At 35.5% G+C, this 27,642-nt stretch overlaps 2 protein-coding genes across 3 annotated transcripts in view; both read right to left on the bottom strand.

Annotated features, from left to right (window-relative positions):
• Positions 1 to 7,388, bottom strand: part of PLAC8L1 (PLAC8 like 1) — a 29,604-nt gene extending 22,216 nt beyond the window's left edge. The window contains exons 1-2 of one of the 2 annotated variants that reach the window (XM_043913138.1): positions 2,073 to 7,388; positions 184 to 1,933 (exon numbers count right to left, since the gene is read on the bottom strand). In XM_043913138.1, the coding sequence (XP_043769073.1) occupies positions 184 to 308 (125 nt within the window). In that variant the 5' untranslated portion in view covers positions 309 to 1,933; positions 2,073 to 7,388. Of the gene's footprint in view, positions 1 to 183 lie in introns of both variants that reach the window. The other variant, XM_043913137.1, reaches the window with a different exon arrangement.
• A 2,734-nt stretch (positions 7,389 to 10,122) lies between these two features.
• LARS1 (leucyl-tRNA synthetase 1) overlaps positions 10,123 to 27,642 on the bottom strand; it is a 62,464-nt gene continuing 44,944 nt past the window's right edge. The window contains exons 24-32 of the mRNA XM_043913139.1: positions 27,003 to 27,093; positions 25,616 to 25,756; positions 24,461 to 24,601; positions 24,109 to 24,219; positions 21,813 to 21,923; positions 18,840 to 18,944; positions 16,679 to 16,774; positions 15,092 to 15,224; positions 10,123 to 10,518 (exon numbers count right to left, since the gene is read on the bottom strand). Coding sequence (XP_043769074.1) covers positions 10,313 to 10,518; positions 15,092 to 15,224; positions 16,679 to 16,774; positions 18,840 to 18,944; positions 21,813 to 21,923; positions 24,109 to 24,219; positions 24,461 to 24,601; positions 25,616 to 25,756; positions 27,003 to 27,093 — 1,135 coding nt within the window. The 3' untranslated portion in view covers positions 10,123 to 10,312. The remainder of the gene's footprint in view (positions 10,519 to 15,091; positions 15,225 to 16,678; positions 16,775 to 18,839; positions 18,945 to 21,812; positions 21,924 to 24,108; positions 24,220 to 24,460; positions 24,602 to 25,615; positions 25,757 to 27,002; positions 27,094 to 27,642) is intronic.

Consider the following 27,642-nt stretch of genomic DNA (forward strand, 5'->3'; position numbering starts at 1 on the left):
ACCAGCCAAGCAAGGCCAGGAAGAACTAGTCAGTTGCCCCCCTTTCAAGTCCACATGGGAAATGATAGAGGCTACTTTCTTCCTGAGCCCAGTTTTGTTTTTCCTGGCTCCTTATAAGAAGAGATTGATTTGATATTCCAACCAAATAGCGAAAGCTGGGGGTAAAATCACCCTACTTCTTACCTTAAGTTGGAGATAAAATGTTGTTCATCTTCAGATGATATGAGTGAAAGCAGCAGAGGTGCATGTGTGTTGAAAAAGGAAACATCCTCAGGAAACTTAGAGAAGTAATTTCCAAACCAATCCATAGTTAATAGGTATTTTCTTGTCACTTGGGATATCCTTTTTCCCTTCAACAATAAGCTGACTGATTCTAAACTTAGGTTCAATCCAAAATGAAACACCTAAAGAATGTTGCCTTGATATTCTGGAACCTGAGGTCATAGCAGTGTAACTGACAGGTATCTTATTTCTTTAAAGACAGGTACACACCTAACTGTGGGCAAGGCCATCTTACTAACATGAAAGGAGATCCTGCTGAAGATATAGTGTAAGTTAAATAAAAATAAAACTTCTCTTTGGTGGAAAAATCCCTTGAAGAGATAACTCTAGCAAACATTTATCTAGCTAAGCATCATTTGTCCTTTCCTTAGGGGACTCAGAGGTTACAGATTTCAGCCATGCCTTGTAGCTGAGAAGCGATAGGGAGGGGCCTCTCATCATCATCATCCCCAAGGCTGCTGGTCCAATTCAGCAAGAAGACACGAGTCCCAGAGGCAGAGACCAGAGACAGAAAGTATTTAAGCCCAGAGATCATGCTTGAAACCACCTCATAAAAGATGGTTTTCTAAAGTTTAAGCTATGCTAAGTTGTTCCAAGCCTCTAAGGATTTTCACAATTTCTAGAAGTCTCTTACTCTTCCATGGACTTCTTTGATTACAGCAGGAGAATGGTATTGCCTCTTCCCTACATGGCCCAAATGGAATCTAGTGAACAAGGCAGGGCTTGGCTGGTGATTGCCTCCCTACTGCTCTCCATCTTCAGAGTCTTAGGAGCCTCTGAAGCATACCTTGCAGAGACATGGACACCAGAAACACTAGAAAAATGTTCCTAGAGAAGAAAAATTCAAGAAAATTGCACAGTGAGGGGAAAGGTCTGCAATCACAATTCAGTGTTACACTAGAAAGACACCAGGAGCCAACTACACTGTACATTCTTCTCATCAGAACCATGAAGAATGACTGTTTAGGGTTCTGAACTTCAAAGCATTTACATGAACATGGTTGTTAGCAAAAGCCTATGTAATCCCTCCCAATCAGATCCTTCAGATATAGCTTCATGACTACCTTCATTCACTAGGTCCGGGTGGCTCTCATTGTCTTGTTAACTGTAAGGATGAATCCTACATGAAGGACAGCCACGTTGCTCACCACTCTATTTCAAGTGCTTAACACATGTCTGAAACGATATTAATAAGCAGTCTATAATTTGCTGAATAAATGTGCTATCTATGAAAATTCAAGGTTATAAGAATAACAGAAATTAAGAAGTGAGTACTAGTGTTGCAGAAACATTAGAATAAGATTCCTGTGAAGAATGAGCAACATAAGCTAATTCCATATTTTAAAATTTCATTTGTCCCAGCTTCTCTCATCAAACATCTGTTGTACAGGGCTTCCCTGGTGGCTCAGTTGGTAAAGAATCTGCCTACAGTGTGGAAGATCTGGGCTCGGATCGCTGGGCTGGAAAGATTCCCTGGAGAAGGGCATGGCAACCAACTCCAATATTCTTGCCTGGAGAATCCCCATGGACAGAGGAGCCTGGCGGGCTGCAGTTCATGGGGTTGCAAAGAGTTGGACACGACTGAGCGATTGAGCACACACAGCATTTGTCGAATAAAGTGACCAATCCAAATGCCACACAGCTCTTTCACCTAAAAAATAAATGAAAAAGAGAAAGAAGAAAAAAGAACGTTCTTCTTTATAGAAGAATGACAACTATTTACGGAAAAGAAATGATAGCTGAAACCCAATCCCCTAAAACAGAGTTCCCTTGCTCAGTTCATGACTTACCACGCTATGAAAAAGCCTTTTTTTTCTTGTTCAGCCCCTCTTCCCCTCAGGATTAAGGAGTATCAAAGAAAAGGGGGGACTGATATTGAGCAGGATATTGCAGGGGCCTCTCAGGTACAGAAATCCCTCCATGTTCCCTGTTCTTTATTTGCAGAAAATGCCTTTAGCCTCGAAGGCCTTCCCACTAAGTAGACTAAGGCAATTACTAATTAGGGAAGTGAGGGAATGCAAAAACAAAGGAAAAGCAAACAGTTCAGTGAGAAAACAGAGTCTTAGCTCCTCAAAGGATATACCTAACAATCTGATGCATATCTTCGAGTTTTTCTGCAGAAACTAAGCCACCCCCCCGACACCGTCCCCAGCCTGGTAGAAGATGGTGATTATCTGCTAACCATAAGCACAGAAACCTGAAACTAGCTGGAACGAGAAGCTGATGATTAAGATTCCCAAAACATTAGCCTGTTATTTCGCCATCAACCAATCAGAGGAAAGTGAAGTAGCTACAACCCTCACCCCAAATGTTGTCTTTAAAAACTCTTACTTAAAAGCCATCAGAGAGTTGCAGTCTTTTGAGCACAAGCTGCCCATTCATTACCCCTGCTTGTGTGTTAATCACTCGGTCGCATCTGACTCTTTGTGACCCCATGGACTGTAGCCCACCAGTCTCCTCTGTCCATGGGATTCTCTAGGCAAGAATACTGGAGTGGGTTGCCAATCTTTTCTCCAGGGGATCCTCCCGACTCAGGGGTCGAACCTGGGTCTCCTGCACTGCAGACACATTCTGTAGCATCTGAGCCACCAGGGAAGCCCATTAACCCTGCCTGGCACCCCACAAATAAATGCTTTACTTCCCTTCACCACACCCAGTGTCAGTAAATTGGCTTTGCTGCACAGCAGACAAGCAAATCCAAGTTTGGTTTGGTAATATTTTGGCATTAAAAAATCACTATTTTTCACAGTCTCCAACATAATTTATTCAGGAAAGGATTGGGGTAATAAAACCATGAGACAAAAAATTGAGAATAGGACATTCCCAAGATGCCAAATCATCACTCTACAGATTTGCATTTGTAAAAGAAATCCGATCTTAACTCTGGAGAAATACTCAAAATGTATCTTTACAATGGAAAGTTTTATAAAGTGTTGCTGTTGTTTTTTTTAATGTATCTTTACAACAAAAATTCTGAAAGTGATTTAAAAAATATATACCTTTATAATGGAAAGTTCTGCAAGTGATCAAAATCAAAATGTATCTTTAAAATGAAGGGTTGAAGAAATTATAAAATTTAGCATCACTAAGACTGGGACAACAGGAAGTAATGTTTAACCTAAACCTCATTATCTACAGACCATGCTGTCCAACAGAAATAAAATGCAAGTCATATATGCAATTTAAAATTTCCTGGTAGCCGTTTTTTAAAAAGTAAAGCAAAATCAATGATATTAATATATTTAATCCAATTTATTCAAAATATTATTTCAGCACATAATCAACATAAAAGAAAATTGTTATTGAGGTATTCTATGTTCTCTTTGTCACAGTAAGTCTTTGAAATCTGAAGTGTATTCTAGGCTTCTACCTCGCGGCTCAATTCAGATTACTCACATTTCAAGTCCTCTATAGATACATGATTGGACAGCACAGTTCTAGACCTAACTCCAGTATAAGGAAAACAAGGGATACAACAAACTACCACTTACTTCTCCAAAGTGAAAAGACATTAAGTACTCCTTTGTCACATTCCTCAAGCCCTTACTTAGGAGCAAGGATCATGTCCTATCCTGTTTGTTTTTCAAGTGTGCAGGGTTTTTCCTCCCTACCTTAAAACCAATTAAGTTCTAAGGAGAGCAGTGAGCAATTAGAAAACTTAATTGATGCTAGAAATCTTGGGTGGCAACTGAGTATTCTCTAAGACAAATGTGAAGAAACTAAGAGAAAACAGCATACCAAAGTATCAGCTAACATTGAGAACCAGGCACACAGATAACTAGTAAACAGTCATTAGAACGACTAAGTGAATGAATTTTTCAAGAGAAAAACAGACACAACTACCACAAACTATAAAAGACATGAAGGAACATGTCATCTTATTCCCATCTCAAAAATTTACAATGATTCTTGAGGTAATTAAATCAACTTCGAGTATCTACCTAGAATCCAAGAATCATTATAAGGCCCAATTTACTGCTAACTTATCTATTTCCAATTTCTCCCACATTCTGCCAAGATAAGCATTCCATTCCTGGCATCATCTCCCAAACAAGCCATGCATTTACTTTCACCTCCAAGCAGTCATCCACACATAGTTCTAAAAGCTAGAAACACGGCTCTGACCTCTCCTAGCTGCTACTCCAATCCTCATCACCCTTCATGTCCCACCTCATCTGCCAAGTCTTATCTGACTCGAATCCAAGAAACTTTTCCCTCTTCTGACCTAACAGCCCTGACACTGCTGGCCCTGGTCAAACGCATTCTCGTCTCTCATGCATGCATTCCTTGTCTAATACGTGTGCTGCAACGGACTGGAGACACGGAGGCCAGGACTCTAACTCAGCTCTGCCACTGGTGTACGGGATGTGGACAGGTCACTTGTTCTCCCGAGGCCTGGTCTTCATGTGGCCTCTTTTCTATTCCTAGAACACATCGCATGCCCCTGCCTACGAGCTTTCACACCCGCTGTACCCTCTGCCTAATGTGTTTTGCCCAGATTATCTGCTAACAAAACTATATATACATTTACTCTTGAATGTACAAGCTCACTGCTATAAATTTATTAAGATACACTTCCACAAACACAAAACTACACATCCACAGTTTGTCACTATATAATTCTATACAGATTCTATAAAACATCAGAAACTTATAAACAACCTAAACGCCCATCCATAAGAGACTAGCTGAATGAATTAGGGTACACCTTTATAACACTACAACACAAAGGAAAGAAGAGGAGGGACAGAGGGGACAAAGGAAGAGGAGGAGCAGGACAAAGAAAGAAAGAGACCTCCATGAACTAAAACAGAAAAACACTTACATATATAGTAATCAAAAAATAATGCTAAAAAAGCAAGGTATAAAACAATTATAACGTCTACTTTTAAATAAGAAAAGAAGAAGTAAAGTACATAAAAATAAATATTTGCTTGCTTTTGGATAAAGAAACACAGGAAAGATAATCTAGAAACTAATGAAATGGTTAGCTACAGAATATGGGAAGGTGGTGCAAAAAAGTAAAAATTTCTGAATGGATGTAATTTTCACTTTTGAACAGTGTTAAGTATTTTAATTACTCAAAAAGTAAATAAAAAGGGAAAAAAACAAAGCATAAAATTGAATGAAAAGAGAAACAAATGATTGTATTAAAACCACAAATGAAAAGGAATTCATTCAGGTAACATTTGAACTTTGTCTATATGTTTTAGTGTGAAACATTTTAAGGACATAAAGAACTGCAAATTTTTTCCAAAAAAATCCATATTGAACTCTACTTAGTAAACTTGTCATTCATAGTAGCCCTGGATTGGTAATTTTAAAATTATTAACAGACCAAATGAGTAAATATACTGACATTCTTGGGAACCAGATTTCTCACTCTGTGAGAAGATACAAATATTTTCAGGGAGAAGGCAAGGAAGAATTGCAGCATTAGATAAAATTATGATTTTAAAAATATGTATACATATATTTCTTAGCTCTGTCCACTGGAAAGGCCTAAAAAAAAATTTAGGAGCAATGAGCACACAAAACACCCAGATCTTGATTTCTTAATACCATTCTCCATTAAAATGAAGCAGGGCTCCTAGGAGAAAAAAACTGATTCCTGCTTCGGGACAGGACAATACAAGGTGAGCTGGAAACTTCTTGTTGTACCAGTAAGCAAAGAAATGTTCCAAGACTGATGAGGAGACAGCAAAAGGACACAGGAACTAGCTTGAAGGGGCTCCCATTGGGTAATAAGTCAGGAAAAGCCGGGCAGTCAGAGCATCACAATAGTAATAGGTTATGGCACATAGGAAAAAAGAATCCACCAGTCCATAGTGGTTTGTAAGAATGAAGAAAGACAAAAACTGGGAACAAAGGGGAAATCTCTTCTTTACAGAAGAATGATACCTAATAAATGGAGAAAAAATCGTAAAATTTTAAGAACTCTCCTATCAGTGTAGTTACTGGCAGAAAAATTATCCATGAGTGCTACCATTTCCTCAAAGTCTGCCAGCAAACAGGATATTCACATAAGTTTTAAAATATCACCTTATAGGCTATTTATTAATTATAAAAGGGAAAGATCACTTTTTCAGTTAAGAAATCTGAAGATGCTACTTTAATCAATGATCAAACTTAGCATCATCAGTAATAGGAATATGCCAACAATATATGAATCTAGCAATCATGAATACATTATTCAATGGGAAATATCACTCATGTAGTACTCTTGCCCAAGACTTAAACCTGAATTCAACCAGGAGAAAACAGACAAATCTAGATTGTGAGGCAAACTTAGTAACAACTGGCATAGAGTCCCATCAAAAATTTTACTGAGATGAAAGACTAAAAAAGAAAAGCTGAGAAACTGCTGTAGTGTGAAGGAGATCAAGAGACATGAACACAAAATGTAATGCTTAATCTCTGAATAGATCCTGAAAAAAATTTATTGATGAGGTATTTTGGAAATTTTATTACTTCATGTATTAGGAATACTTATTACCTAATATTGCTAAACTATACTGTGCATATAAAATATATGTCCAATGTTACATTTCTTGGGCAAGATATGTGTATATTGTGTTTTATACAGGAGAATGTCCTAGTTCTTAGGGGTTCATGCTAAAGTATTGAAAAATGAATTATCACGGTTTCTGCAACTTACTGTCAAATGGCTCAAAATTTTTAAAAAGTATATTCTAAGCGCAAGGTGGTATCATGGATAGGATCCTATAATAGCAAAAAGGCATTAGTGGAAAAACTGGTAAAGTCCTAGTGAAGCTTTTAGTTAATATTACTAATATTAACTAAATATTAGTTATTAGTGGTTATTAATTATATATATATAACTATATATTAAATATATTATATAAATATTAGTTATTATTAGCAGTGCCAATATTACTTTAACAACTGAATCAAGGTTACATGAAATGTTAACATTGGGGAAACTAATGAAGGGTGTACTGGAACTTTCCATACATTGCTGCAACTGCTGCTGCTGAGTCGCTTCAGTCATGTCCAACTCTGTGCGACCCCATAGACGGCAGCCCACCAGGCTCCTCTGTCCCTGGGATTCTCCAGGCAAGAACACTGGAGTGGGTTGCCATTTCCTTCTCCAATGCATGAAAGTGAAAAGTGAAAGTGAAGTCGCTCAGTCATGCCCAACTCTTAGCGACCCCATGGACTGCAGCCACCAGGCTCCTCCATCCATGGGATTTTCCAGGCAAGAGTACTGGAGTGGGGGGCCTTCTCCATTCCATACATTAGATGCAAATTTTCTATAAAGCTAAAACTATTCCAAAATAAATTTTTTAAAATGTATGTTTAAAGAGAGAGCACAAATGAAACAAAATGTTAATAACTGATGAATCTCAGTGATAGGTATATGGGTGTTTACTAGCTGATTACTTTAACTTTTAGATAGGTTTAAAATTTGGCACAATTAAATGTAAAAAGAAAATAAAGCTATGGAAGGTTAAAAGTAAATGGATAAAAAAAGATATTCTATATGAACACTAACCAAAAGAAGACTGATGATATTCAGTCGTCTGAATAACATCAGAAGCATCATAATATTATATATAAAACAAAAACTGTTTTATGTAGATCAAAATTTTATATATAGCATCAAACACAGCATAAAATATTATATATAAAACAACAGTTGTCTGAACTAGAGGAGAAATGTATTAATCCAGGGTCATGAGATTTAGTACGTCTCCAAAATGGAGAGTACACTAAGAAAACAGAAGAGTAGGATATAGATTTGGACAATTCAATCTGCAACTATGACCTAATGCACATATGTAGAACTCTACAACTGCCAAATAAACATTCTTTAAAATCTCACATGGAACATGTATAAAGACTGTTCATACACTGGGCCATAAGTTTGTCTTTATGGGTGGAGGCTTCTGAGGTGCTGGTATTGTGCTATTCCTTGATTGTGTGGTGATTACATAGGTTTTTGCTTTGTTGATGAACTCTGTTTCATTGTTCATTTAGGAAGGTAACCACCTCCTATGAATTAATACAATAAGCCAATGCAACTTGTTTTTCCCTCAGTATTTCAATTAATTGCTGTTTTTTTCAGTTGCACATCAAATAAAATAATAGGCTTACATTTAGAGGCTTCCTTATACAAAATTTACATATTTTTAAACACAAAAAACATATTCAGTCTAGCAAGACATCTATTCTGAGAGAGAGAGATTGGAATTGAGACTGAGGGAACAGAGAATCCATGAATCCCAACTCACCTGTAATCCAAGGAAGCATAGGTTCATAGCCTCATTTACGAAAACAGGCATAATAGTTCACAATACTAAAATTATTTTCCTTTCTTTTTCTTTTTTTGACCAAGCACACTTCATTTAATTTGCTAAGCTAAACCTAAGTAGCCTTTGTTTAGGCCTCAGGAAGGATTACTTTAATTTAGGGAGTAACTATAGCTATGCAGATTGAGGGAGCAACAAAAGAATCTAATGGAGGGCAAATGAATTAGTTGCCCCAAAAGAACCAAACAAATATGACATGATTATTAGCCATAGTAATCCTATTACTCCTAAGTCGATTATTACTCCTGCTACTATACCCTGATATAGTAGTACAGTAGTATTCAGTACCAATCATTGAAGGGCAGCAGCAGCAGCATTTCAGAAGGTTTACCACTTGCCAGGCACTAGGCTATTAATATATATGTAAGATTTTCCTAGATTGTTTCCTCTGAGTATCTCACAATAAGCCTAGAAAGTAGGTACATTGTTAATTTCATTTTATAGATGAAGAAATGGGTTGAGTAATTGGCCAAAAGCATACCAGTAGCAAGTGGAAGAAATGGAAATCTAACTTAGCTAGTCTGACCTCAGAGCATGTAATCTTATCTACTCTGCTATACTGCCTCCTCCTAGCAGATAAACAATGATATGTTCTTACTGATCTCTAAAGGATTGTTCAGTTCTAACATTCTATGATTTGTCTTAATGAATCTGTAATAAAGTATTCAACTAGGCCCTGTAATCTCAAATTGTATGAAGCAAACTAAGGAAGCTCAATAAAATCTCTTCACATGATCTGAAAGTTAGAATTCAGGTTTCCTAGGATTATCAGAAGTGGTCTTTCTCCACATGAAATCCTTCAAGAAATGCAAATTTTTTCTTGTCTGTCAGTCAATATCTAATATTTTTTCCTCATATGAAAAGAGATGACACAGACAATATCTAAAGGCATTCCAGAAAGAATAAAAAAATAAATATGCAATACTGTTGGCTTGATCTTTAAACACAACTGGACTAAAGGCAAATCTGATAAATGCAGATTTCTGAGGGCAGAAAAAAATCCTCTCCTTTAAAACATCTAAATTTAGTATAAATCAAATAACTATTTATAAATTATCAATATTACCCTTGAGAAAATATTACTGGTGGCTAACTGAATATATCAAAGCTAAAAAAAATTATTTTAAGACCTATTTGTTCTTTATACAAAATACTGAGTGATCACAATCAAATCAAAATATTCTCATTTGTTCTTTTAAAATCATCATGAGAGTTCTTTTTTTTTTTTTTTTTTTTGAGAGTTCTTTTTAAAAAGCAAAACTGGCTGTCTAATTTCTCTTCTTTTTAAAAAAGAAAAACAGCTAACTCCATAATGGATGTAATAAAAAAGTTGCTAGCTACTCCTTAGCCCTCATATATAACATGAAGTACACCTCATACAAGAAGCATACTGACATTTTTGCATTAACCTGAAGTACTCACAGCTTCTGGGAAACAGCAAACACCTGTTAAAAAACAAAAACAAAGAACAAAGTATGGTACAAACTATTTCTATTTGAGGCCTCAATGAGGAAAAAAAAAAATTTATTAGGTCCAGGAATTGAAGAAAACTTGGTATAGTTACGAGTACATGCAGAATTTGATGGTCAGAAATTAAATCTATTTAGGTCCTGCCTAAGGTTCTTCAGAGCCTACCTACAGACACAATCATAGCAGTAATATCCTCAGAAACCAGGATAAATCTCCTGTGCCTTTGTTTAATGAACTAAATAGATCATTGTATCACCAATATCTGCCCGTAGCCCATTTTCAGTAAGATGAATTTTCTTGTTCATGAGATCCACGTGGAAAACAGCATGCTCAGTAATGGGGGTCTTTTCAGCGTGCTCTTTTCCCAGGACAGGAACTCGCCGAGGCCCCAACACTGGATCATCAAATCTCATCAGTTTCACTTTGGAAAGGTCTACGGCAAAATAAAGTAGCAATATGAACATTTAATTACAGTCACTGGCTCAAACCCATGCCTGAGTCTCATAATTCATGTTTTAAACACACTCATTGTTTTATCTCAAAAAATATTTTTATCAGGTTATTAAACAAGACCCAAACTCAGAAAGCAAAGATAAATCTAACAAATCTTCATCCTCTGTCAGCTTTTACCCAGATCAAAAACTGGCAGAACTTCTGTGTAACACGTCTATCTTCTGGAATTATAAACCAAGGGGAGGTACTGAGTATATTTTTGAGCATTACTCCTATATGCTCTCTCAAATCACTTTTAATACACTTCAATTAACCATTTTTCAGAACATTAAAAAACCTAAAAGACTTTTTTTCCTTTTCTTGTCTTGCTTCTTGGAATATTTAAAAGTGCAAGAATTGTAGCTTTCTTTTGGAAGATAATTTTGGAAAAAGAATTACTACTCTAAGAAACAGCATTATCAGATTTTCGTTTTGCTTTAATGATGAAAGGTGTGTTAACAAGCTGATGAGAGACAAGGAAAGGAGAAGAACAGGGGGAAAGGGCACAGACTTTAGAATTCTGAGCTTCTGGTTGAGCTCCAACCCTCCCCTGCTTGAGATTTTCCTGACCTGCTCTTGTGCAAGCTGATAAGATGGCTCCTGGCAAAGAAAGCGCTTGTCCCTTGAACAAATTTATGATGCAACAATCCTGCCAACAACTGAGCCCAAAAGAAATGTATTTATTTCAGCAATTCTGAGACTTTTCAACATCAAATGGTTTTATTTTACAAGGTGGAAAAACACCATAAATGACTACAAATGCTGATTCTGGGCTTATTGCTCATTCTAAGCATAGCACGGCTAGTTTATGCTTAACTTGATCTACAGAAACTGAAGATATCTTCTGACTTATTTCCCACCCTTTTCTAAAGTAGACTGCTGGGTGGTCCATGAGCTACACTCCCTCATGCTGCCTTGAGACTATGACTCTTAGCATGAGAGGGATAAGATTTTAAAAAAAGATAAAAGGAGACATTAATGCAGCTGGCAGCTATTCGAGGAGTACAAGTTATCCAGGCATTCTATTATCCTTGGGAAACAAAGACTAAAGGATGATAAGCTTAGAGCAGGGATCTCAGGGTTTACAGAGCAATTACCTGCAACTACCATGAAGGCAATCCTGCCTAAGAGTCTTTACAGAGGTTCTGCAGAAGCCATATAATCTATCCCCAGATACAGCACAAGCCCTGAAAATTAAAATGAGAAAGGAGAGGCCCGGTCTTCATGACAGCCATGGTCTTATTTGAGCGGAAGAACACAATTCACTTTAATAGCTATTGTAATTCAATGTGCACATCAGTGGTATCAGATTATTTCCCTACAGAAGCAATGACAAGTCCTGCCAGCAGATTTTATGCACAAGGCTTTTTACTGCAGATATGCCTCTGTCTCTCTGTCTCAATCTCTCTGAAACAGACCTCCCTCATCATTCCAAGCAATTCTGAATCAAACTATTTCAAAGAAGCCTTAATACCCAATCAGGCTCCTAAGTGACAAAACACATCTGCTTTGATGTTTCCCCATGTACTTCATTACTGCAAATAAAATTCTTGGGGCTTTCTTAGTGGCTTTACTATCTTTTCTTATCCCAGACCTGTCTTATCATTGAAAATGTTGAAATTTAAGTCTGCAACTACACAAGATTTAAGGCACTTAGAGAAAAGATGAGAATGATTGAAAGTCCCTAGGGATTGATAATGCGAAATGGAGCTTTTCACCTCCAAATTATTAGTTCATATGTGGCATGGGTTTTGAGTGATTTAAAGTCATTATCATCAAATAGTTACTCCACAGCCTTTGTGGAGTGAAATGATGATTTTAGTTCCTAGTTCCTCCTGGACCTAGATCATAATCACCCTCAATACAACTGGCACTAATTGGACAACTTGCTGGCTATCATAGCAGACAGAGAAGTATGTTATTGAATTTCACTCCTTTCTCATTTCACATACTCAGTTCCCTTAGATATCAAAGTATCCTGAGGGCTTTTGGAAAAGTCTTAAGTTTAGAGCTCTTCTGTAGATACTTGGAGGAATATCAATTGCAAACTCCCCCTAATGTTTCTCTATCTATTTTCCAAAATTCATAGCAGCTACTAATATCAAACTTAAAGCACTTTATGATAACACTATTCACAGCTAGAATAACAAAGGAAGTAAGAATTATGCCAGAAACTCAGTGAGAAAAGACAAGCTAAAGAAAACACACCAGTACAGTTCCAAAGGACCTAGTCAGTGCTGTATCTGAGAGTATTTAAAGGGAAATCAGATTTAACATTATATAATCCAACTTCCAATACACGAATAAAGCCTATCATGCACTACAACCTCATAATTATCCTACCCAGTGGGTGCACACAAATCTATTTTCTTCAGAAGATACTATATTGTTCTTCAGAGTTAAGAGTTCTTCCCGTTACAAAATTTTCTCATGACTAATATATGCAATATAAAACAGCAAAAAGGAAGGCCACAAAATGGCTTCCTATTTGTTCACACTTCAAAATTTTCAAGTTCTGCTTTTTGTTGCCTATAAGTTGAAAGGATGGCACTATCATTCTACAGTGCCTGGTTTATTGAGGGAACATGCTAAATGTCTACAACATAAACCTTGAAAACATTCTGCTAAGTGAAATAAGACAGACACAAAAGGATAATATTGTATGATTCCACTTATACAGGTACCTAGAAGAGTCAAATACACAGAATAAAAGAGCTCTTGCCAGGGACTAGAAGGAGGAAGAATGGGAAGTTATTGTTTAATGGATAGAGTTTCAGTTTGGGATGATGAAAAAGTTCTGGAAATGGATAGTGTGATGGTTACACATCAATGTGAATGTATTTAATGCTAATGAACTACACACTTTAAAAAAAATGATTAAGGTGGTTAATTTTATGGTTTGTATATTTTACCACAATTTTTTTAAATGTCTACAAAAAACAAAAAATCCCCAGTCCTAACACATTGCTGGTACACAGTGAAACAAGTTATCAGTGCTTCCCTCGTGCAAGTACACACGTTCCCTTCACCCTCACAGGGCCCATCCAAATGATGTTTTCTCCATAAAATCACTCCTGATCACCACAGGATATAAATAAGCTCACCTTTCTCTCTGCTGTAAACAGTATCTGGACCTCTCTTACTGTACTCAGCAGTTTCTTCTTAGATTATAACTATGTACTTCAATAGTTAAGACCCCTACTCCTTCAGGAGATGCGGTCTCCTAGTGAACAATACTTTGTGGACTCCCCAGAGCCCCTAGTACCTACACAGGAGTCTTTACATACACACTTATCTCCGCACACATACCACACACAATAGTCTCTCAAAAATTTCGAGAGAACAAAAAATGCATGGCAGAATGAATTCCACAGGGCTATTTTAAGTCTTCTATGTAAACGGAATATTGTTACCCTGAATGCAGTTTCAAAAACTAGGTCACTGTATGGGATTTGTAAATCTTTTCAGGAAATTTTTATACTGATGGTATGTGGCCCAATCAACACTTGATTGCCATCAAGAAGAGGAGGGAGAGATCATGCAAAACAGGGAATCTCAACATTAATTTGTCTTCATAATTTGGAAGAAAAATAATTCAGAAACACACTAACTCCCTTCACGCTCTTCTCAGCATAAGATCAGCTACAAATTATTACAAAAGAACTACAAATTATTATATCAAATCTAATCATAAAAGATATAGACTCAATCTTGCTAATAAATTAAGATTTTACATATTTTACCCAGAGGCATATTGTCTAAAAGAAAGAATATGAGCTTTGCAGAGACCTGTGTTTGAATTGTTTGAATTCCAGCTCCAAGATTTACTAGCTGTATGAACTTTGTAAGTTATTTAGCCATTCAAATCACCATTTCATCATCTGCAAAAGGGGAATAATACCCTCAATGTTAGAGAGTTGTAAAAGGATTAAATGACTAACACATGGCAAACAAATAAAAACTTTTATTTTTCTTCTCTTCCTTCCCCAGGAACAGATTTAGTCAAGCAGGTTAATTTGGAATATTAAGGGAATATGTAGCTTAATTCTGAATCTCTCTGAGAGATGGAAATTGCTTATTACAATTTTAACTTGGAATCCTGGTACTTCCCTGCTGGTCTAGTGGCTAAGACTATGCTCCCAAAGCAGGGGACCCAGGTCCAATTCCTGGTCAGGGAATTAAGATCCCACATGGTGCAACTGAAGCCAAATCAATCAATCAATATTTTTCAAAATAAAGCTAGATGGAATCCTAGAAAAACATGTAATCCAGTGTTCTCATTTTATTAAAAGAGAAATCAATTTAGAGCTTAAGTGACATGACCAAGTCACCAAGCTACCTAGTCACAAGGTCCCAAAAGAGAAGACAGGTGTCCTGATTCTGTGGCCAATATTCTTTCCACAACATTACATGACTGTCCCTAAACAAACCAGTTACTCTTCTTTCTTCCCGCTGCTTAGAACTCACAAATCCATGAGCTACTGCCAAATGTGCACTTCAGGGAAGCCATTTACCTTTGATTCCTCGGTCTGCTTTCATTAAACGCCTGAGTATAGAATCACGGTTATCTCCTTGCCTGATTTCAATTTTGGTTGAGAAGTGGCCACTGAATGGTTGAGGATTCAGTAGGGAAACTAATACACCAGGCTAAGAAAATAAAGAGAAAATGACTATTATTAGAAATCAAATATGAATACTGCTGAGAGAGGAGTGTCTACTCGACTTTTAATGTTCAAGGAAATACAGACTTAATTCTGGTACTTTAAAATAAGATCAAAGGATACTCAAGTATGAAAGAAAAGATGCACAAAAGCTCAATCTTATAACCAAATGCCTACATAAGGGTGACTATGAGTACACATATCTATACTGATGATGGATAGTAACAGCGATTCTATTTTCTCTTCCACAACTACCACCGTTTACTGAATTCCTACTAGGTACCAGATGATGTACAAAGCACTTTATAGACATCATTCCTATATCCTGAAAAGCAGTTCCTTAAGACCCCTTTTCACAGACGAAAAGCTGAAAACCAGAAAGATTAATAAAGCAGCCCAAGGTCACACAGCTAGAAAGAGGCAGAGCCTCACATTTACTGAGCATAAACTCAGTTCTATACCATACTACTTTCCACGTTGTATAAGCTATATAGTTAAAGACAATACTCATTATTTTAAGTGAAAGAAATTAACTGAGCATTATGAAACGTAAATACATAGTAGCTTAAGGGAATGCTTGAAAGTAGCTTGAAATAAACACATTTGTATAGGGAACACTATTTCATGTACCTACCTCCATAGCTCAAATGACTGTACTTTTAAAGCCACCATATCTTAATGTAATGAAACTATTTATAATCTGATGATAAATTCAAGAGGTCTGCATGATCATCATTACATCATTCTTTCAAAACAGACTTTTTCTGTTTGCTGGGTTTTTGATGAAATGTGGTAAGAGTAGCAGGATCTATGTAAGTCTTCTGCTTATTAAAAAAAGTAGGGCATTTCATGGACTCTCACAATGGCACTCCACCAGACTTTACCAAATGCTGCCATTCTGAATGGATTCTTAAAGAGTTAATAAATACAGTCTCCTCAAACTTCAAAACCTATTTATCTTCACCAATAATGGCCCCAAAATAAGAAATTAAAAAAGCACTACCAGCAAAATATGAAATGATCCATCAATCTGGTTTATGCCAGAAGCCAAAAGTCTCAAATAACATTATCAAACCAAAACTCATCCGAAATATGAAAGCTCCCTCTCTCTGTTTAAAAGTCTCACATTTCAATGTCCACTATCTTTTTTTAAGTCAGGTTGTGAAAATCATATGCTTGTTTTTAAAATCACAAGCAACATCTGATGCTAACCGTAACAGTAGAGTAAGGAGAAGTGAGGCCTGGACTAACCAGGGAATTAGAGGACCTGAAATCCAGTCCCACTACTGACCAACTACATGGCTTAAGTCAAATTAACCATTTAACTTCTCTGCGCCTCCCTTTGCTTCCATCTTCAAAATGACGGGTTTAGATGTAAAGCTCTCTAAGGTCTCTCACAGCTTTAAAATGCAATGATTCAGTGAGATTCTTTCAACTTACTTCTGTTCTAAAAACATTAAGTGGTTTCCCAGGACAGCAATCTTCCCTGACTTTATCTTCTGCTTCAGAGGCAAATTTGACTTCTATATGTTCTAGCTAAATAGAGAGGGAAAAATGGAAGTCATTAGTATCACTTAATATGACTGAAATTAATCATCACCTCATTTCACCAAATAGCAAAACTAGGTTCTCCACTTGACATGAAATGATCTGTGCAATTTTATTATTTTCCATATAAACATTAAATGAAATCTATAATCAATTATTTAACGCTCATCTTGGATGTCTCCTAGTATGTTATTTATATAATCATGTTTACCATCTTCTATAAGGAAATCTGACATTTACCTGCTGCCTACGAGAAAACAATAAAGAGGATAAAAAGCTTTCATTCAAATAAATGGAAAAGCTCAAAGTAAAAGTAGCTCAGTCGTGTCCGATTCTTTGCGACCCCATGGACTATAGAGTCCATGTAATTATCCAGGCCAGAATACTGGAGTGGGTAGCTGTTCCCTTCTCCAGGGGATCTTCCCAACCTAGGGATCGAACCCAGGTCTCCCGCATTGCAGGCAGATTCTTTACCAGCTGAGCCACCAGGGAAGCCCAAGAATATGGGAGTGAGTGGCCGATCCCTTCTCCACTGGATCTTCCTAACCCAGGAATCAAACCGGGGTCTCCCGCATTGCAGGCAGATTCTTTACCAGATAAGCTACCAGGGAAGCCCGGAAAAGCTTAAGATATGTAGTAAACTGCATATATCTGAATATAAGATGACCCTAAATAAAAAGTATTCCCACTGTCCCAATGAAAATATCCAAGCAGTGTTTTGACTTTCATGAATATATATGAACATTTAGAAATACATAAAATAGATGTCTACTAATACTTAATTATGCATTATAATTGTTGTTGCTATTGTTTAGTAATTAAATCATGTCTGACTCTTTGCAACCCCAGGGACTATAACCTGCCAGGCTCCTCTGTCCATGGGATTTCCCAGGCAAGAATACTGGAGTAGGTTGCCATTTCCTTCTCCAGGGGATCTTCCTGACCCAGGGATCGAAACTGTGTCTCCTATTTAGCAGACAGATTCTTTGGGAAACCCACACACTTATAATTACATGAAATAAAGTATTTACTTAGAAATGATTGTTTCTTTCATTCCCATATTTCATAAAACAATTTTATTCAAATCTAAACCTGTTCTGTTTTTATGCTTTGTTGCTCAGTTGTGCTCAGACTCTTTGAGACCCATGTACTTAGCCCACCAGGCTCCTCTGTCCACGGGGATTCTCCAGGCAAGAATACTGCAGTAGGCTGCCATGCCCTCCTCCAGGGCATCTTCCCAACCCAGGGAGTGAAGCCAGGTCTCCCGCATTGCAGGCAGATTCTTTATCATCTGAGCCACCAAGTTTTCATTATTATTAGAACCACTTTTTGAGTCCCCCAACACAATTTTCTATAGAAAATTATCTTTCCTTCTTCCTAAGTTGAATGAGAGACAGCATTTTTAGAATCTATATATTAAACTGTCACTAGTATAGGAAGATGGGATGGGGAGAAACTCAAATATGTGAAAGCTACTGGTAATGTTCTGGTTCCTGAGTTGAGCAGTAGATTCGTGGATGTTCATGTATTACTAACTAGGGAAAAAAGGGCCAAACATGGACCACTGATAATATATCATGAATCAAGGATTTTAATTAATCCAAATCTGGCAATCTGAAGTCTTAAAGGGAGGTGGGAAAAAGAAGCAATTCAGAGTGTCCCATACTATACGAGATTTTGAAAGTATATGAATATAAGGTCTCTTCCTCATTTTGCAAAGAAAACTTAGGCATATACAGTTAGTATTTTAGATACAGAATGATTGATAAGTGAAATAAGATAAAAGATGATTTCTTCTTCCCGTAACTTCTATACTACCCATTCTCTTTCCCCCTACAATATATTTGGCAAGGGTACTAAACATAGAAGATGAAGTTTTTAAAAAGGCTTATTATATGTGAAGTAATTAGCCTCCAACTAATAAAAAAATAAATAAATAAATAAATAAAATGATAAACACACACACACACACAAAAAAAGGCTTATTATAAAACAAAAGAATTGGATTGTTTACTATAGTCAGTTAGTTATCATAACCCTGGGCCCCTCTTACCTCAAGAGAGTTGGTCAGGTAGACTATGTTCTCCATGAGCACTGCCTGTTCATCAAATTCTAATTGCAAATCCAGAACACGAGGTCCCATCTTCTCCAGATTTTCCTAACAGCCAAAATGGTTTTGAAAAACAAAAGCACATTAAGAATATGTTGAAAAGAACATATTTCCGCCAAAGCAATCAGTCTCTCAAGTGATAAAATCTTCAAATTTGAACAGTTAAAGGAAAGGCCTTGGACTCATGGTTTCCCTTATCTATGTTTGCTCACTAATGAAATTACTAGCTGAGAGTAATTATCATTTAAAGTATGATAAGATTAAGACAGCACGGAAAAGACTAGAGGACAGGGTTTCAGACTTATAAAAGAAATACGAAAAAAGAAAAAAAAAAAGAAAAAAAAAAAAAAAAAAGAAATACGATTTCATCATTGTTTATTTAGCCTGACTTAACAAGCAGATCCAAAGAACTTGCTTTGACAAGGAATCGACAAGTATGTTAAAATATTCCTTAGCTAACTTAAAAAAAAAAAAAAATTAAATTCAAAGTTTCTAAGGTACCACATCAATAAGACTATTTCAAGGAATAGTAAATTAATAATAACCAGACATAGAGTAGCATGGATACATACACAAACATATGTAAATAGAAAGCCAATGGGAATTTGCTTTATGACTCAGGGAACTCAAGCTGGGGCTCTGTGATAACCTAGAGGGGTGGGAACAGGTGGAAGGTGGAAAAGAGACTTAAGAGGGAGGTATATATGTGCACCTATGGTTGATTCATGTTGATATATGACAGAAATCAAACCAATATTATAAACCAATCATTGATCAATTAAAAATAAATATTAAAAAAAATAATAAGAGTACCAAAATGAAATAAATAACCAAACAAAAAAATCCCTATAAATTTTAAAATATCTTAAAAATTTGATTTAAATGGGTGCTTGGATAATCCTATAACATAAAAAATCATTTCTTTAAAAAAAAAATTCCTTATTCTTAATTTTCTTTAACATTAAATAAAATATTTGCTGTTCAAGATGCAACCTTTAAGACCTAAGTTCAAATGCACAAATACAGCTAACCTGCCTAGAACATGTTTCATTTATTTATATGAAAGTGACCTGACATGATGCTTGATGCTCACTATCTTCATTTATCATCCGAGTTGTTTCTTTTCCCATAAAGTACTAGAAAACCATTCTTATTCCCAGATTTATTAAATACTTTTCAAAGTTTCAAACCACTAATTTGCCTGGCAAATCACCAATATTACTGAAAAAATATTTTACTACTTGAAAATTCTAAGAATGGTTTTTCAAAAAGCCAACCCTTGAATCTAACATCATTTAAAATCGGTTTTACTGGATTCTGCAAAGCATGTCACCAAAATTTATTGCCTGTGCAATGAACAATAGGATATTTTGTTGATTCCCATATTAACAATGGATCTGACATTGGACCAATGGCACTAGCTGAGAACCAATGAATTATGAGTATACCCACAAACATAACTTGATTAGTGTACATCAAGCCAAGATTCTAAATTATTTCTGAAACTTCAAATACCATAAGGCTCAGACAGTTGACTATGTGTCCTTAGGAAAGCCTTTTAATTCTCCTAGAAGCAATTTACTCTAATACAGGACAATCTATGAGTTTTGCTTTCTTATCAGGAAGGCATCTATAGCCTCCAAGATTCAAGAATTAATCTAAAGTATAATAACCATTACATGCTTAATAGGGTGGAAGACACTGATTAACTTTTTTTTTAAATTTACTGAGCCTACTTTTTGACAGGTAGTATTAAAATGTGTTATATGTATTAACTGATTTACTCCTCACAGCACTCCTAGAAGGATTCTACTAATTTCCTATTTTATAGATGAAAAACCTTGTGGCCCAGAGAATTCAAGTGATTTGTCTAAGGCCTTCAAACTAAGAAGTAACAGAAAACAGGACTGGGGTCAAGATTTGTCTGCCCCCAGAGTCTGGGATCTTAAGCAACATTCAGTTTTCTTTCTGTTTCTCTGTCAAGAAATCCAACAGATCAGTTATCTAGATGACGAAAACTAAGAGTCTAACCCAAAGGTTCTCAATGTGTGTATGCTTAGTCGCTCAGTCGTGTCCGACTCTTGCGACCTCACAGATTGTAGCCTGCCAGGTTCCTGTCTATGGGATTCTTTGGGCAAGAATACTGGAGTGGGTTGCCATTTCCTTCTCCAGGCAATCTTCCTGACCCAGGAACCAAACCTGGATCTCCTGCATTGCAGGCAGATTCTTTACCAAATGAGCCACAAGGGAAGCCCTCAATGGGGAAGCTGGAATTGGGAGGGCAGACAACGAGGAGATAGATGTCTCCAATGTCTGGAGACATTTAAGTGTCATAACTCGAGTTGGGGAGGAAGAGACTCTACTGGCATCCAGTGGGTAGAAGTCAAGACACTATTAAACATCCTATAGTGCACAGGAGAACAGCCTTCCAAGAACTATCCAACAGCCATTGAACAGAGCTAATTATTGAGAAATATTAAATATTTCTAAATATGAACAGAGCCATTATTGAGAAACCCTGGTCTAACCACTATAAACAACATGTATCCTGTTAATAAGTTAAACCTATACAAATGTAGAATCCTGTTTCCAGTAATCGGATCTAGTAAAAAGACCCTAATGGAAGCCAAAGAATATGCTTCCTCCTTAAACTGAAAAGGGCAGGTAGAACATGAAGAGAATCATTTAGTGCAGTAATTCTAAACCAATTTTTCTTCCACGATACATATTTTAACACACTCAGCAATTCCACAGGTAAAACCCAAATATGATCACTCATTTCCACAACCACTGATTGTAAAGTGTTATTTTAGCAGATTTCCTGAGAGAGATCTTGCCCAAAGTTTTCCTCTTCCTTCTACTATCCTAGCTAACCATCACCCATGTGATCACAGCTACACAAGATCCACAGCTTACCTTAATCATGGCGACAAATGGCATCACTTTCTTCATATATTTCTTCAGTTCTGGCAAACTGCCTAGTTCACCAGCAATGACTTTGTTATCAGGCAACTTTCCACTGTTGTTCTAAAAAAGAGTGGAAGAGGAATATGAGAAAAAATATTTTTAAAATAATGTAAGATAGTAGATATGCCTATAAAAAACTGGCCAGACATGAAACAGTGGCCACCAGCCTGATAGAGAAGAGCAGAAGAGGGGACACACTCCAGCATCATGGGGAAGTGAACGGTAAATGAGTAATACAGAAAAGAGTCTCTCGTTTCCTCTAAATTCAAAGGACACGTGTTTAAGGACAGAGAAGAAAAACAAGTGCAGCATGCAGGTTATTTAATTTTTCCTTACACTAACGACACTTTTAGAATCGTAACATTAGTCTTACCTGGTCATAAAATGGTCTATAAAGATATCATTTGTCTTTAAACTTCTAAAAGCAATTCATTAGTCAGAGCAAAATGAAAATTAATTATACAACTATCATACAAGATGCATATAACTTCTGTTTTTGAGCACTCTTCCTTATAAATTGTTACCACAAATGTGAAAAAAGAATATAATTTCTTTAAAATAATAAAAATAAAAAATAATAATAAAATTAAAATAATAATAATTTCTATCTACCTAAAAATATCATAAGCACTAATATGCACACAGTCCCAAATGTGCTGCCTAAATTTAAATTCACTCCTACAAACATCAACAGAGGAGTAATAAGTGGCCTTTTCAGAGTTTTGGATGACCTATTTTCTCCTTATTATAAAAGCATTGCACCAAAGCCAAGGGTTGGGAATAAATCTAAAAGAAAAGTAAGATTTAGTAAAAGAAATAGTAAGATTTTCAATAATTTATTGACATTCAATTCTAACCTTTACTAGAGTACACAGGAAAAAATATTTTCTCCACTGGCAAAAATGTTGCTTTGAAATACATAAGGAAGAGAAAAGGACAGGGTGAGACACATTCCTTTTCCCTATGTCACCAAAAAAGTGTCATACTAAACGTAAGAACATTCTTCTAGATTATAAACTGACACTCTTTTAGTTCTTTAGGATAAAAACAAATGATAATTTTAAAGGAAGCTGGTCAAAAGATGATGTTGATTTCAAACTATATAATCTAGTCAGTGAATATAAGTAAAAATATAACTTCTAAAAGAACAGTGGTGATGAGTTTTTTTTAATACCTGGGATATTCCATACCATATTGAATTCTTCTGCTGCTTCCTAGAAAATGCTGATATGAATATATAAACCACTGAGGCACAATTTCATTTTCCTGACTACCAAAGTAGCTTTTAATTTTACTTACCATAAGTCAAAAATCTATAAGCAGACTCTAAAAGCTACTTTCTCTTTCTATTATACACAATCAAAGGAAGAAATACTTCTCCATAAAAACAGGTTCACACGGAATATGAAAACACTTGCTCTTCTCTTTCCATCAAGTTTTACAAATCTAAAAATTCTCATAAGTATTTCTTGGGTAACTATGAAAAGTAGTGAGACAAAATTGCAATAAAGGTCTAGAAGATCAAAGCTATGGACTTCTCTATATTATCACTTTAGGCTTTGGCCATAATCCCTATTTTGTCTCTTTCTCAAGTGCACCTTAATGGTTTCTGTCCACCAATAACTATTCCTTATACCTAGGCAAAAATTCCACAACATATACTTTGTTTCCATATTTTGAACATTAAAGGAAAAAAAGTAGGTAAATTTTTTTCTTTAGGAAAACCTAGAATTAAGTTTAAATATGGAGCTTCCTTCAAATATAACTATCATATTTAATAGCGATTTACCTGACAGTCTTAAAAAAAAAAAAAGAAACACCAAACTCTCCATTTCTACTGGTAATTATCGAACTGGACACTTTCTTTTAAATTATTCAAGCACCAAGCTTCAAATTTTTCAAACATCATAATGTTAAGATTTTGTGCATCCCAGTGTTCAAGGCACAACGAAACCAAAAGGCAAACTTAGCTCTTTTGCTTCATAATTTTAACCAATATATGAAAAAGTTCCACATCTCTTATTACATACTACTAGATCCAGTATTTTTGCATGAAAGTTTCAGAAATGAAACAGCTTTTCCCTCAGCATCCATTTAAGAGCCACAAAGGACACTCCACATCTAAAGGTAATTAAACAAGGATGCCATTCTTCCTTCCCCTAGACATTGCCAACATCCTAAAAACAAAAACAGCATGAACAGTACATAACACTGCTCGGAGGGGAATGTCTACTGAGAAAATTACCTCAAAGTGATTACGTAGAACTGACAGGGTGATATGTTGCCAAGATGGATAGTTCTTTGCCACATAGATGGTGCAATGTGAAGGCTTCTCAGGGGGCTGCTTGTCAGTCTTCTACAGGGCAGAAGAAAGGAAAAAAACATCTACTTACTTTTATGTACACCAAAAATGAAATGCACTTCCAGTGCATTACACTACTCCCTTTAACATAAAAAAAAAATCATATTATAGAACTGCATTAATAATGAAAATAGCCTGACATGTTTTAATGAAAGTTGTCTTTATCTTCATTACTATTAGATGTTATTTGACCAATAACTTTTAAGTAATGACTCTTTAAAAAAAATGACTTCACCTTCCCTTTAGCTGGCATCATATAGCTCTTGAGTCGCAGTCTAAGGTCATGTGCTACTTCCATGAGATACTGTGAGGAACGTATTAAGCTTTCATCCACAGGACCTGCCAGAGGCCATGAAGCAGTCATAATTGAGTCGGGCTTAAAAAAAAAAAACAGGTTCAGTGAGATTAGACAACACAACTACTTTATGATTCTTGGTTATAGTTTCATACCAGGGTTCCATCTGTAACTGTGTGCTCAAAGTTCAAACCTGACTACACAGAACACACTTTCAGCCCCTGATCTAATGTTCCCTAGAATTCAAGCTGTGAAGTCTGACTCTACATTCTTAATTAGCATCCATTTGTACAAGCATATTAATACCCACACACATATGCTCACTTTCAAAGAAAATTATGTAATGCTAATTTGCCTAAATTTAATCATTATTATATAAATTACACACACTCTCAGTTTTTACCCTATTAATACATCTAGTACTGAAAGTATGGCTATTTGGAATATATTTCATGAACACATTTTTGCATTGTTCACACACTGAAAAACAGAAAAGAGCCTGGCTAATAAGGCTGGAAAGGAGTTATTAAACCAGCCAATCTGTTTATCTGCAAGCCTGGGAGAAATAATTAAATTTACCTTCACAGTAAGAACGCTAATATAATATCCCTAAATATGCAGCCCTATATATGCCAGGAATTTTATATAAAACAAGAATATTTATGCAAATATACACTTCTACCTTTCTTTATAAGTAGTTTATAACAGTTATATATATCTTTCTCAACATTTTCACCTTTTAAAACAAACAGCTAGAAAAACAATATTAGTTATACATATATCAAAATATATATTTGAATGTATTCAAACGTATTATAACGTTTCCTAATAGGAAGGAGATAACAACACAAAGTCACATGTTTTTAAAATATACATAGTGTGTATATAAATAAAGACTCATACATGATGTTTCTATCTAAAAAGGAGACAGCTTCAATTTAAGCTGCTGCAATAATCATGAGATGATGAACCCAACATTATATTTAACAGTACTCATCTTCAGTCTTTTTCTTGTAAGTAACATTATTACCACAACATTCATTTAATGAGACCAAAATCAAAACCACCCAGAACATCTTAAACGAGTAGCACTACCTTTCCGAGGAGTGTCCAGATGTGCTCACACAAATGTGGACAGAATGGAGCCAAGAGAAGTGTCTGGACTTCAATAAACCGGAACACAAGGTCTCGGTGCATCCCCTCTACAGCCAGTTCACGGTACTTGTCTTTGGCGGCCTATAAAATTTGGAATTATTTATCATTTCTCTCCCCCTACTTCTTTGAAATAAAATTATAGGAAAAAAATTCAGTATCTCTATTTTAATGCATCTTTAAGTACTTAGTCTTTAAAAATTTCATAATGAACTTCTGAAAAGGTTTTACTTTATTTTTAAGATTCTGAAAATAAATGTGTATCAATCCTTAGGTCCATAACAATTAATTGTTTAAATTTGTACATCTTTGATGACTTTTGCTATTAAACATTTCTTTTTAAGAACTTCTTAGCCATTTAGGATTCTTTAGGGGGACTGTTTGTTCACATCCTTTGGTTATTTTTCTTTGGACATCTGTATTTTTTTTTTTTGATATGTCAAAAGTCCTAAAATACAGACTGCAAATAATTTTCCAATTAACTGTGTATTTTTAAGATGATTTCAGTTGTGATTTTCTTATCTGTGTTGCCAAATTCATCAGTATTTTTTTGATTGCTCCTTTCTTTTGTTTTTATGATTAGGAAATCTCTTAATTACAAGATCAAATAAATGTTTGATTAACCCTGTTTTTCAGTTAAAAAAAAAAAAGTATCAATCCTAACAAAAGAATATTGCACTTTTGTATTACTAACTCTCAAAAAAACAAAAACCTGAAAAAGACATTTTGTAATGGACATAAAAATTGAACTATTTAAACTGGGTACTAAAGGTAAACTCTCTAAGTAACATGTATTAAGTATTAAAAAGCCTATAAATATGATACACTGATATGCTCAGCACTTATCCTTATTTAACCACATCTCTGAAAGCCAAATTACATAAATCCCAATGTGATATTCTACAAAACTGATTGAGAAAAGCTACATTTTTACTTTAAGCACTTAGACTGTCAAACTTGAGGATATACTGACACCTTGTGGAAAATCTCAGAAAACATTTGCTTTCAAACTAACAACAATTAGTTTACAATTAGGCCTTTTTTTTTTAGTCAATTTTAAAATGCTTTTCTGGAAAACATGACTTGTTTTCAAATTTAACCTCAATTAACTCACAGCTCAACTAAGAACAGAATTATTTACATTAAAGGAAAGTAACAGAAAAAGTACCCAAGAAAACTATTTAAAATCATAATTTATTTATTGAAGACTTTACAAATTTTCACTCTCCACTTAAAAGATGAGTCATTATGCTATAGCAGGAGGAAAAAAAAGAAATGTATAATATTCACATTGACTATTTTATAGCTATGAAAAGAATTAACAGCTTACCTGAAATTCAAAAAAACCTGTTTTCAAAGCTTCTTTAAACATCATCTTTTCATAGTTTTGATCCGTCTTTATAATTCCTGCATTCATTTCACTATGGAGTACAGAACAAAGGTAATTGAGTTTAAAGGCAAGTATATATAGGCATAAAAAAAACTTCCACATATACTAATAAAACAGTAATATGAGAACAATGCCTGAAACATTTCAGACTGCTCTATCACAAAACCATCTTTGTGTTCCATAAAACTATTATAGCCTCCCACTGTCTATCTACTTGAGTACTGTCATCTGACACTGCTTAGAGATCCTATTTATGACAACACAATAAATTTTATTATGAAGTCCAAAGTGCAATATGAAAATATCTTTACTAAGACTGTAGTCAGGTTTAATTGTTGCATTTTAAACAATGGACACTGGAATAAAAAAGATATTCCTTATGCTACCTCAGGCCCTTCAGAATTTGGCCTAATGTGGCCCCAACTTGTCTGATCTACTTCTGCCCTCCACACACTATACTTCAAATAAATACTATACTTTTTGCATGGATTTCTCCTCTGCCTCAAAATTTCAGTTTATTTTTCAAGAAACTCAGAACTCACATACCACCTCCTCTAATTTCCCTCTATTCCTACTAGTA

The sequence above is a fragment of the Cervus elaphus genome, chromosome 9, assembly GCF_910594005.1.
Source record: "Cervus elaphus chromosome 9, mCerEla1.1, whole genome shotgun sequence".
NCBI lineage: Eukaryota > Metazoa > Chordata > Mammalia > Artiodactyla > Cervidae > Cervus > Cervus elaphus.